This window comes from Neofelis nebulosa, chromosome 7 (genome assembly GCF_028018385.1).
Source record: "Neofelis nebulosa isolate mNeoNeb1 chromosome 7, mNeoNeb1.pri, whole genome shotgun sequence".
Lineage (NCBI taxonomy): Eukaryota > Metazoa > Chordata > Mammalia > Carnivora > Felidae > Neofelis > Neofelis nebulosa.
This window is the reverse complement of record NC_080788.1, coordinates 137,569,364-137,581,934: the sequence shown is the minus strand read 5'-3', so window position 1 is coordinate 137,581,934 and position 12,571 is coordinate 137,569,364. Positions and strand designations below refer to the sequence as shown.

The 12,571-nt window shown below is 38.5% G+C and overlaps 1 protein-coding gene across 22 annotated transcripts in view; it reads right to left on the bottom strand.

Annotated features, from left to right (window-relative positions):
• Positions 1 to 12,571, bottom strand: part of UNC79 (unc-79 homolog, NALCN channel complex subunit) — a 270,421-nt gene that overhangs the window by 130,072 nt on the left and 127,778 nt on the right. For 20 of the 22 annotated variants that reach the window (XM_058740150.1, XM_058740151.1, XM_058740144.1 and 17 more), the window contains 4 exons: positions 6,877 to 7,067; positions 6,186 to 6,309; positions 4,103 to 4,243; positions 1,771 to 1,992 (listed from right to left, as the gene is read on the bottom strand). In XM_058740150.1, coding sequence (XP_058596133.1) covers positions 1,771 to 1,992; positions 4,103 to 4,243; positions 6,186 to 6,309; positions 6,877 to 7,067 — 678 coding nt within the window. The remainder of the gene's footprint in view (positions 1 to 1,770; positions 1,993 to 4,102; positions 4,244 to 6,185; positions 6,310 to 6,876; positions 7,068 to 12,571) is intronic. The other 2 variants (XM_058740146.1, XM_058740140.1) reach the window with 2 other exon arrangements.

Below are 12,571 nucleotides of genomic sequence, written 5' to 3'. Positions count from 1 at the left end.
TTGTGAGATTTTACACATTAAAAAAAATGCTGCTCCTCACCTAACGTCCAGATCTTGGTTTCTAAATACCATTTATCCATTATCCACTAAGAGGAACCAGGGCTCCTTGGAGAAATGGCTGATTTCAAGGTTGGGGCGAGGAAAACATAAAATGAGCCTGGAACATCTTGTTATGCCAGAAATTGAGGAAGTGTTCAAGGAATGACTGGGATATGTCAATAGAACACAGGAGCCAGTCTAAAGGGACTCCCACTGGTCAAATACAGGACAATATGAACACCAAAATGAATAATCATAGTAACAGATTTAACTCACTGAATGAAATAAGAATTCATGTGTACATGCAGATAAAAAAACAAATAAATATAGAAATGGGAGAGAAGAGAAACTGTTTCCTCAGTAGAATGCCAGCTAATAAATTAAAAGAAATGATAAAATTAGAAAATTATCATTTGGTAACTATAATAGTAATAATTGATCCAGGCATGAATCAGCCCTGGATGCTAAAACTATTAGGTAAAAGTCTGATGAGAAACAGGAAATCTCAGCCTGCAAGTTACTTGTTAATTACAAAGGGGGAAATAGTGGCTTTGGAGTAGAGAAATTTGGCAGAAATCACCTTCCCAAGTTATCACCACCAGGTAAGGCAACATTATCATGTCACCTGCCTCCTGATATAATGCACTGAAAAGGATATAAAATCACACTAGTAGTGTTACTGCCAAAAAATGCTTAACCCAAATAAATTCATAAAGAAACATCAGACAAACTCAAATTGAGGAACATTCTACAAAATAACTGGACTGTACTCTTCAAAAATCAAGAAAATGGAAGATGAACAAAGACTGAAGAACTGCTCTGGATTAACAAAGACTAATGAGACAGGACAAATATTTGCAACGAAGTGATGCTGGTTTGTGTCCTACATCAAAAAAAATTTTTTTTCTTTTGCTATAGAGATACAATCATTGTATCAATTTAAAAAATGATTAGTTTCTGTGGGTCAGATAATAGATAATAGTATTATAACAATATTAATTTCCTAATTTTGATTGATTTCCTTATTTTGTACTTGGTTATATAAGAGAATGTCCTTATTTTTTAGGAAATACAGTCAGAAGTATTTAAGGATAAAGGGGCACCATATTTGCAACTCACCCTCAAGTGGTTTATTTTAAAAATTCTACAATTCATACATACATATACAGATTAAGAGCAACAAAAATAAATGTGGTAAGTGTTAACATCTGGAGAATCTGGGGAATGAGTATTTGGGAATTCTTTGTGCTATCCTTGCAACTTTTCTGCAAGCCTGAAATTATTTCAAAATAAAAAGTTACAAAGAGATGTTCTCCCTACCAGACTTTTAAACTTGTCTTTTAAAATTACCTTCAAAAATCAATTTCTAGAATATATTTAAATCAGCCCATCACTATAGAGTTGTACCTTGCTCTTTCTAACAATAGCATGACTCAGTTCCCCAAATTTTTTCAACAGATCTATGTTCAACAGATCTATGTTCAACAGCATCTAATGATGCTAGAGTGTTTCTAAAATTCATATGCATTCTCACATGTCAACATTATTGCAGATATTCATACAAGTATTTTTCAGACTCTAGGGAATCCCAAAAGGAGTTTGCAAAATGTCTTGAGTGATGTTGCATCATTTCAGCAAGTATGAAGATGTCAAACACATAGCAAGAATCACTATACAATGCTTTCCCTTATTCTTCACCTCTGAACTAAAGGAAGCTCATGCTTCAGCTACCTGCTTCAGGAGAAGATCAAACATGAGGATGAAACAATTTAGATTCATTTCATCATCTTCACAATCAAAGTCAATAGTCCTTCCTCCTGGGTGTCCAAAATTCTTGAAAGGGCTACGAAATGGACTACGCATAGGACTCCGAAATGGACTCTGAAAAGGACTATGAAATGGACTCAGCATATTGTGCTGAACTCGTCGGCCAGGATCAGAGGCAACACTCACCTAGAAGAAAGAACATCAACACACATAAGTGAACTCACAGAAGGTAAAATGGCTTATATAAAATATCTGGAGACTCATGGAAGGTATTTCCAGCTGTCACACTGATTTCCTTCCTTAGTCAATAGCATTAGTACTTTCAAATATTATGGATCTTCTCAAAATATAAAAACAAGAAATAAAATCATCTAAACTTTGTGACTGTCAGGTGAATGAAACATCAGCACCCTGAAGAATGAAGGCAGCTGTCTTTGCCATTATATTGTTCATCCCATCACACATTTCCAATTAAAGTAAATTGTTTGCATCAACCTAAAACCATAACCAGATATTGCAAGACCAGTTTGAGAATCATGAGCACAAAATCTCAGTTTAACATGACTGATTAAAGAAGAATGGCATCTGGATAGTACAATTATCAAACTATCATGGGAAAACAATATATGTCAAATTGTTGTACTGGTTGTACTGATTATTCTCCATTTGCCTACCCAAGCCCCTCACTGCCCTCTTCTGCCCTGCTCTATGCCCAAGGATGCCAAGGATGGAGTCTTTCCCAGATTTCTTGCAAGCTGGCTTCCAGTTGGGGTCAATCAGTGGGAGATACCAGCAGAAGCCCTGAAGCTGATGGAGAGAGAGGTAGACGTGTATCTCCCACCCTCTGCCTGCTTTGATGCTACATCTCTGGCAATCTCTCCACTACTCTTCCAGCCAGCCCTTCCTTAAAATTTCAGCGCTCAATGGGCTCCAGGAACTCTCTTCCTTGTTCCTTCAGCCTTAGGGGTCTAATGGCTTCCTACTGAGCTGTTGCTGATGTCTAGGTGCCTCAACCAACCCTTGTTGCTCCCTTAACTTTCCCCATAACTCTATAGGCAAAGTCTCCATGAAAGTCCCTTCATTTGAACCATCTAGGATAAATTCTGTACCAGGACCCTGACTGACATACCTGTATATCACTCTGAAATCATATTTTCTCTCTTAAAGATATAATAACCAGAGAGTTCCTTGAACACAATATTTAAACTAAAGAAAAAGAGTACCCCACCAAGAGTCAGAATATCTGGATATTGATAGTGTTGTCTACGGCAAATCACCTCAACTCACTGAACCTCAGGCTAAGTATTTATAAAATGAGGACAATGAGCTCTTCTCCAACTGCCTCACACAGTTCTGTGCTCTGGTTCACTGTGAATATATTGCACAGTATAAGGCACCAATTAAGTTATATAATATTAAAGGTTACAGAAGAAAGAAACAACATAAAAATGTTTGCCAGCTGGTTCTTATGAGGCAGACAAGAAAAGTAATGATGATTAAAAATCAAAAGAGAGCACTGAATACAAACTATGATCCCATGATTCTGATATATTTTCTAGTCCCTAGATATCAGGTAGAATGACAGTAAGAAAAAGTGGTATGGAGAGGCTGACAAGGGAAAGTTGCGAACAGTCCCTGCCTACCATCACATTGAGAGTGAACCTCTCCAGAACTGATCCTGGTCTAGGAATGTCAGCACACCAACAGAAGCTCTATCATGTCCTCCACAAAAATATTATCAGAAATTCCCAATAGTTTTCCTACACCTCGGACTAGACTATGCTGACTTTTCTCATTCACAGAAGTACAAAGGGGCCCCCCAAAATGGGCTCAGTCGGTCCACAGTGACAGCATCACTCACAGTAACCATCAGATGACCACATCTTCTCAAAACATGATAGAACAAAACACCCAAACTCCTCATCCCCAAAGTGAAGCACTGATCTGCCTAACAACTGGTAAAGAATTCTTATTCACCAGGAGACCAAAAGAAACAAAAAAAAAAGAATACCTCAAAGCTACTCTTTTTGCTTTCATCAAGGATGAGAGATAGCTAATAGGTATGTGCAGGAGAAAACTCAAAGGAAAATGAAAACTCAATAATTTAGTGACTGTAGATTATACAGAACATATCTTAGATCAATCTTTTCTATTATTTAATGTGCTTAAAAGATTAACAGAGTGAGATGGGATGAAAAAGCATTTTTAGAGAATTTTACTATGATGCTACTTTTAGACCTGGTATAATTGACAAAATCTTAACAAGTAAGACAAAAACAGTTGTGGCAATAATTACCCTTCGAGCTGCAAGGTTCCCTGCCAGTTCACTGACTCTTGATTTTCTTTGATTTGCCAGTTCTTTAACAGAATTAACTCCATCAGAAAACATACTTATCAATAGTTGAAGTGGAACCATGATGTCTAACTCCGATAATACCTGGGGAAAAAAGGCATATATCCCCCCAAAATATAAACTTTAAAACTCAAAAAAAAAAAAAACTGCATTTAACATTTTTTCCCAAAGTGAACTACTGAACATAAGGATACTTAGCCTTACGTATATTCTATCAGCACAGCCAACCTCAATTTTTCATAGTAAAAACTCAAAGTTATTATTGGACCTTCTATCTTCCCCACTCCCCGCAACCCATAAACTGCCATGTTATTTCTATTAAAACTTCTAAGCATCTCTTGACATTGTCTCCTCTTTTCCATAGCACTGCTAGTGCCTTACTCATCATCTTCCTCCTGGACTAGTGTAACCTGTGTGCGATCTTCCTCCAGTCCATCCTCCCTCTGATCTGACTGCGCCATCTGACCTTGCTTTCTGATACAAGCTCAGGTACCCTCTGCCAAAGTCAAGTGACTTTATCTGTAATGAATTTTTGGAAATAGATGCATCTTTCCTTCAGACAGAATTAATTCATCCCTCTTCTCTGCTTCCTTAGAACTTTGTACATACATTTATTAGAGCAATGATTACTTTTCATTATATTTGACTGTTTGATACTGTCTCTCCCGCTGTGAGTTCCCTGAAGCTTTAAGGAAGTGTGAGGACAGGACCATCTCTTATCTCATTTTCATCAGTGCCAATTACGATGCCTGGCACAGAGGAACTCTATACATGTTTCCACAATTAATTAATAAATGAGTCGGCTCCAATCACTATACTGTTCGCTCTGTTCCCCAAATGTTAGACCAGAGGTTTAAAACCTCCTTCAGTTGCAGAACCCTGTCTTCAAACCAGAACTCTGGGAAAGCTGTAATTGCTCTAGCCATGCTGAGGACAGAGGTTTAGAGCCCTTTCTGCTCACCCCTACAGAACTCGGCCTAAAGGGCATGTAACTGAGTAACAACACCTAGCCATCTGTAGAAGGACTGGCTTTCCTAAAATGAGAGATAACCTTGCTGAGATCTGCTTGGGGATGAAATGTTACAATTCTGGGTCCAAAAGGTACTTTTTAAAAAATGGTCCCTTTACTCTTTCTCAGTTGTGAAAAATATTGTTCCTCAGTTTAGAACCCAGAAAGGCATCTTCATGACTTGAAAATTCATCCTTCTGTGATACAGCAACGTATCTGCACCCATAGCGAATCTAAACATTGACTCTGGCCTCCTTTTTTGAAACTAGCCAAACTTTCTGACAGACATTCAACTCAATTTAATGAATTTTTAAGAACATTCATCAAATAAATACAAGGCATGTGCCAGATGTTGAGAGGAAAGGATGAAGGGAGATATGATTTCGAAATGAAAAAAGCCCTGCCTGGTCCCTGCACTCCATGCATTTGCAATCGGGAGAAGAGACAAAAATGAACTAAATATTAGGCTGAATAAAATTTACACAAGGAGCCTGTATGAGTACTGGGGGAAGGAATAGTGAATTCCAAAGAGAAAATGGGGGTGTGAAGAAAACTTCATAGATGAGATCATTTTTGAGTTGGGCTTTAAGGATAAGCTGGAGTTCAAATGCAGACCGGGGAGAAAGGCATTCCAGTAGCTCATGCTACTCCCTAAGGCAGCAGCTCTCAACCTTCCCAAGTAAAGCACCTATTTAATATCAAAAGATTTAAAAGAACCCCACAAGACAGCCTATTATACTTTTAGAATCTATTGATGGAAAAATGCATAAGGACCAAAAGCTATTATGAATTCAGTAATAGTATTGCATAAATCTGTATTTTACTAACCATAATGATAGACACATATATACGACATATAGTTATTTACCTATGCAAGGAGTTATTAGTCTATAGACTACCCTCAGCAAACATGCAAATTTATAGACTCTGCAATAACTCCCCGCTCCTCTACCCAGGGATCTAAATTCCCAGGCTAAGAACTATTGCCCCAAATGATTAAAAGTACCATTTACTCACATGAAGCCACAGTAAAGCTTGTTCCTGCACAGAGGAAGGGTATCCTGTGAACCGACAACTAATAAAGCCAAACATTTCTTCCAATGAAAAAGGTAGAGGACAGAGCTCAATGTCAAACATTTTGCTGGAAAGCAGAGCAACAAAAGTAAATGACCAATGGGCATATATCAGGGTTGAGTTGCATTTTTTAACTGTATCTTATTTGGGGAGCCAAACACTTTAGATTGGGCTGTGTTCCAAATATTATCATGTTTCATTTTACTATAATAGTTTATTTCATTAGAATAAAGAATTCATACTGTTGTTAATAACATTAGTGTTTATACTCATATCAGGCTTAACAGAAAGAATTGCATTTCTAAGGAATTAGAGTTGCTCCCCAGCATCTAAAAACATTATCCCCTCGCATTCTCCCCACTTTATTCAAATCATAATTATATTTGAAAATAAACAAACAATATGGTGTATCTATTATTCCACCAGAACCAAATTTTTTCTCGACAATTCCAGGTCATCTTAGCACAGTTTATTGCAACTGCTTCATTTTGCACCTTCAGATTTCTCTATAGGGTTGTTAAAAAGTAAACAAGATTATATAAAATACTTAACACCGTTCCTGGCACACATTACATGCTCAATAAATGTCAGACATCATTATAGTTGTGGTGGCTTCATTAAACTACTTACCCACCTTAATACTTCCCTGAATTCTTTTAACTGGTTATCTGGGACTTCTGTTCTGATGGCTTCCAGCCACTCGGGCATAATACACTCCCACACAGACTGACTGATCACATTGTAGGGGATCAGGCAGAGGATTCGGTTGAGACCTTCCTTCAACTGAGTCACCGTGCTGCAGGATTTATCCCAGTAACCACCAACCTGATGGCATTTCCACAGCCATAGGGGAAAAGAACAAAATGCACCTGTTAAGGTTATACTCTAAGGACTTCCTAAAGGAGATGGATACAGAGGAAGACCGAAATCCATTACATCTGAATTGCGGGCCAAGTATCTTCCCAGTGAGATATGTAAGAATCTATAAACCATCAGGATACATTAATTACAAAAAAAACCCATACTTACAAATAGGTCCAAATATTAATCACAGACTGGATTTCAACTATTCTACTGCAGTCCGAATCTCACACATGAATTAAAATTCCAAAGATTTATTCCTAACAGGATGAGCACACAATTGGAGCATTATTATTTCTAAAGTTTCACAAACCCATTACAAATACGTGCAGTTACACCTGTGCTTCAGAGGAATATAGATTTCTACTACTGTACACTTTGCATTTAATATTTTTCAGTATGGAAAATAAAGTGGCAGAGAGTGCTATTCTTCCCTGTGCTATATTATGCCACAATTTTTCTCCTAAAAATGTTCTAAGGATGGATGAATTCATTAATTAAAAAAAAAAACAAACGTGTTTTTTACTAAGATAGTATATTAATTTTCTAGTGCAAAAAAAATTATATCGAATTAAATTCAGGTTCTGTTCATAATTCCAATGTCATTTATTTATTTTTTAATGTTTATTTTTTGAAAGAGAGAGAGAGACTGAGTGCAAGTGTGGGAGGGGCAGAGAGACAGAGGAGGAGACACAGAATCTGAAGCAGGCTCCAGGCTCTGAGCTGTCAACACAGAGCCCCACACAGGACTCAAACCCACAAACTGTGAGATCGTGACCTGAGCCGAATTCAGACGCTTCACTGACTGAGCCACCCAGGTGCCCTTATAATTCCAATTTTAGATAAAGACCTTATATTCTTATTATGTATGTCAAAGTAACAACAGCTCAACTGGTCCTGAATCTTTACCATATAATACAAGAATCGTTGGAAACTACCTTATTTTAAATGAATCCAATTTTAAACATTTAATTATTATTCCTAGAATTCTAAGTTATTGAAAACAATTAAATCAATTCTATTTAAAGCTCAAATATCTATTTGGTATCCTATTTCCAAAATTCTAGATGATTGATTAGAAATTTGCAGGAAGTGACTACATTTCTGGGACTGTCACTGTTGTTACATACACTCAGAGGCCCACGGGGTTTTTTCTTGTTGTTGTTGTTTTAAAGTTTATTTATTTTGGGGGTGGGCAGAGAGAGGAAGACAATTTCAAGCAGGCTCCAAGAGCTGAAGGCAGATCCCAACGCGGGACTCAAACTCACGAACCATGAGATCATGACATGAGCAAAATCAAGAGTCAGACGCTCAACCTACTAAGCTACCTAGGCGCCCCAAATGCCTACTGGCTTTGAGTCACATTTTGGAATAAGTATCTCTGGGGTGTTCCTAAATTGTCAATAGCTAAACAATGGATCCTTTGATTTGGAAAAGCTGTTATATTTAAAAGGATTTTAGAGAGTTCTCACCTTAAACAAATGTCATATTACCAATATGGGAGGATCAAACTGGTAAGACACACACACACAAAAGATCACAGCTAGCCTAAAGACTCCCCTAGCAAAATTCTAGAACAGAAATCAGATTTAGAACAAAAATTAAAATCTGCCCCTACCATGAACTCCCCTCCACCACCTTCTCCTGCAAATGATCCAGTCAGAGGCCCATATTCAGAGCCTGATAGGAGCTATCATAGAGGCCTTCCCTCCAAAGTTTAATTGGGCTAAAGTGGAATGACATACTCCGAAGGAAGGAAAATATCCTAAAGTCTTCGCCAAACAATTTACAAAAATATTGCAAGGCACACAGCTCTAAATCTACACATCTCAGAACATAGGAATCTTCTGTTTTCCCCTTAGTTGGAAATCCTCTCATTGATATAAAGAATTCAAATTAATGCAGTCAAGGGGGTAGCCTAGCTCCTTAATTAAATATTATCAAGGCTGCCATCTTATTCTTTGAAGAATTAAAAATAACTGTCCTCACCTTACTAATCGAATCTTTACAGAAAACGTAATTGTGGTTCTGGAAGTATCCCAAAGCCCACCCATGCTTCTTCCCAATCCCAGAGTTTCCCCTATTCATCTCAAGATGCCTGCAGATACTACGGAAAGTCAGGACATGGGAAAAGGGGACTATGCTGCACTGAATAAACACTTTATTAGTAATTGTCCCAGGCCTCAGCCTCCTCAGGCAGACCCTCCTGAACCCTCCTCTGTACTAAGGCCTCAACGTGGACCCACTCAAGACTTCAGACTCAGCACAAATAATGTTGCCCACCTCCCAAACCCCTCCTCCCTTAAAATGCCTGCTCCTAAAAGCTCCATGCTACCTAGAGAATTCACTATTTGTCCCAATCAAAACCCTCTTAGACCAGTGACTTTAAAAGTTTGCATCCTTTCTCTCCCTCTTTGAGATGTAAATCTTCTACCCCTCAGAACTATCTTCTCAAGGTCCTGAAAGCATCTCTCTAAGATGCAAACATCCAAGGAAATAGCTGGCTCTCAGGCCAAAGGGATGTCTTGCTTTTACTTGTACTATTGCCTCCTATGATTAAAAAAAAAAAATTAATTTGAAAAAAAAGGAGAAATTTATTCTTCCTCCTGAGAAGCTCCAATTAACACCCCCCGCCCCCTGCCTTAGCAAACCTCCAATGCCTTTTTCCTTAGCATATTCCAGCTTTTAAAAATGGATAAAGAAGATGTGGTTTATATATACAATGGAATACTACTTGGCAATGAGAAAGAATGAAATCCTGCCCTTTGCAGCAACAGAACTGGAGGGTATTATGCTAAGTGAAATAAGTCAGTCAGAGAGAGACAGGTATCATATGTTTCCACTCATATGTGGAACTTGAGAAACTTAACAGAAGACCATAGGGAGAGGGAAGGGGAAAAAAATGGTTACAGAGAGGGAAGAAGGCAAACCATAAGAGACTCTTAAACCCAGAGAACAAACTGAGGGTTAATGGGGGGGGGGGGGGGGGAGGGGAGGGAGAGGGGAAAATGGTTGATGGGCATTGAGGAGGGCACTTGTTGGGATGAGCACTGAGTGTTGTATGTATGCGATGAATCATGGAAAACCAAGAGCACACTGTATACACTGTATGTTAGCCAACTTGACAATGAATTTTATTAAAAATAAATAAAGAGTGTAGGCACCCCCCAAAAATAAAAAAATAAATAAAGTAAATACAAAAAAATAAAAAGTAACTTCTTAGCGGACTAAAATAACTAACTGCCTAAGGCTGAACCACAGCCTTCATTACACATCAGGGCAAATAAAAAGATCTTGAAGGGGCGCCTGGGTGGCTTGGTCGGTTAAGCGTCCGACTTCGGCTCAGGTCATGATCTCACAGTCCTTGGGTTCGAGCCCTGCGTCGGGCTCTGTGCTGACAGCTCAGAGCCTGGAGCCTGTTTTGGATTCTGTGTCTCCCTCTCTCTCTGCTCCTCCCCTGTTCATGCTCTGTCTCTCTCTGTCTCAAAAAAATAAATAAACGTTAAAAAAAAAAAAAAAAAAAAGATCTTGAAGGTCTCTCCAAAAATATTGATAAAAAGCTTTAGTCCTTACATTGAACAGGTTAACCACTTGTTCTATCTGCTAGAAACATAATTTGAATAAAAGTGATGATGAAAAGTGAATTTGAAAAACAACTCTTACATAAACTAGTGAGTTTTGTATTACTATGACAGTCTCTACTGTTAAGGTCTCTACAGATCTTTCTCGACTCAAAATTGCATTGTGTCCCAATAAGCCCATCATAAGTTGAAGATACCGTAAATTAAAAATACACTTAACACTCCCAACTTACCAAATATCATTGCTTAGCCTGGCCCACCTTGCATGTGCTCAGGACACTCACATTGGCCTACAGCTGGGCAAAATCATCTAACACAAAGCCTATTTTATAATAAAGTGTTAAATAGCTCATGTAAGTTATTGAATACTGTACTGCAAGTGAAAAACAGAATGGCTGTGTGGGTGCGCAATGGTAGCTGGTATAGCAAAGGTTGACCCAGTGACCACGTGGCTGTCTGGGAGCTGAGGCTCGTGGCCCCTGCCCAGCATCATGAGTGAGGATCATACTGCATACCACTAGTCCAGGAAAAGATCAAAATTCACATGTTGAAGTACGGTTTCTACTGAATATGTATCACTCTTGTACCATTGTAAAGTTGAAAAATCCTAAGTCAAACCATGGTAAACTGGGGACCATTTGTATGTGTGTCTGTCTATACTTTTGCATAGGTATATTATGTATATGTGATATTTTGTTACTTCTGAATGGTATTGACAATTTACAAAATCCATTAAAAGATCTATTCTAAATGAGTTTTAAAAACGTAACTCATATGGGGGCACCTGGGTGGCGCAGTCGGTTAAGCGTCCGACTTCAGCCAGGTCACGATCTCGCGGTCCGTGAGTTCGAGCCCCCCGTCAGGCTCTGGGCTGATGGCTCGGAGCCTGGAGCCTGTTTCCGATTCTGTGTCTCCCTCTCTCTCTGCCCCTCCCCCGTTCATGCTCTGTCTCTCTCTGTCCCAAAAATAAATAAAAAACGTTGGAAAAAAAAAAAAAACGTAACTTATATGAATTAAATATTCCCCAAACTCTCAGAAATATAGAAAGTAACCCAAATGTTTTTCAAGTTCATGTGATTTGGGTAAATCTTTCATAAACAAGACGAGATTCATATAGTTGGTTTAATAAAAACAGTTGTGTCTTCTGAGTTATCAGCAGTGAGTATAATCTAATCATACATTTTTATTCTATGTCGGTTTTCTAGTCAAGTAAGTTAATATTATATTTACTAGATGTTTAAGATTATAAAATGTATAGATTTAATTTTAATTAAATTAAATTATTATTCTGACAAGCTTTATTTCAACAATAGCTGTGTTTTATAATATGTCTACTTAGTAGTTTCCAAAATGTTTTTTTTTTTTTAAATGTTTTTTTTTTATTTATTTTTGGGACAGACAGAGACAGAGCATGAACGGGGGAGGGGCAGAGAGAGGGAGACACAGAATCGGAAACACGCTCCAGGCTCCGAGCCATCAGCCCAGAGCCTGACGCGGGGCTCGAACTCACGGACCGCGAGATCGTGACCTGGCTGAAATCGGACGCTTAACCGACTGCGCCACCCAGGCGCCCCTCCAAAATGTTTTTGATAGCTTGAAACGAAAGTTATACTAAGTTACATTAAATGATATGTACCTGTTGAATATCTAGACCATTTCTAAATAAGACAAAACACTGAGGGGTGCCTGGGTGGCTCAGTCGGTTAAGTGTCCAACTTTGGCGCAGGTCACGATCTCACAGTTTGTGAGTTTGAGCCCCATGTCAGGCTCTGTGATGACAGCTCGGAGCCTGGAGCCTGCTTTGGAGTCTGTGTCTCCCTCTCTCTCTGCGCCTTCCCTGCTTGCGCTCTGTCTCTCTCTCTCAAGAATAAATAAACATTAAAAAGA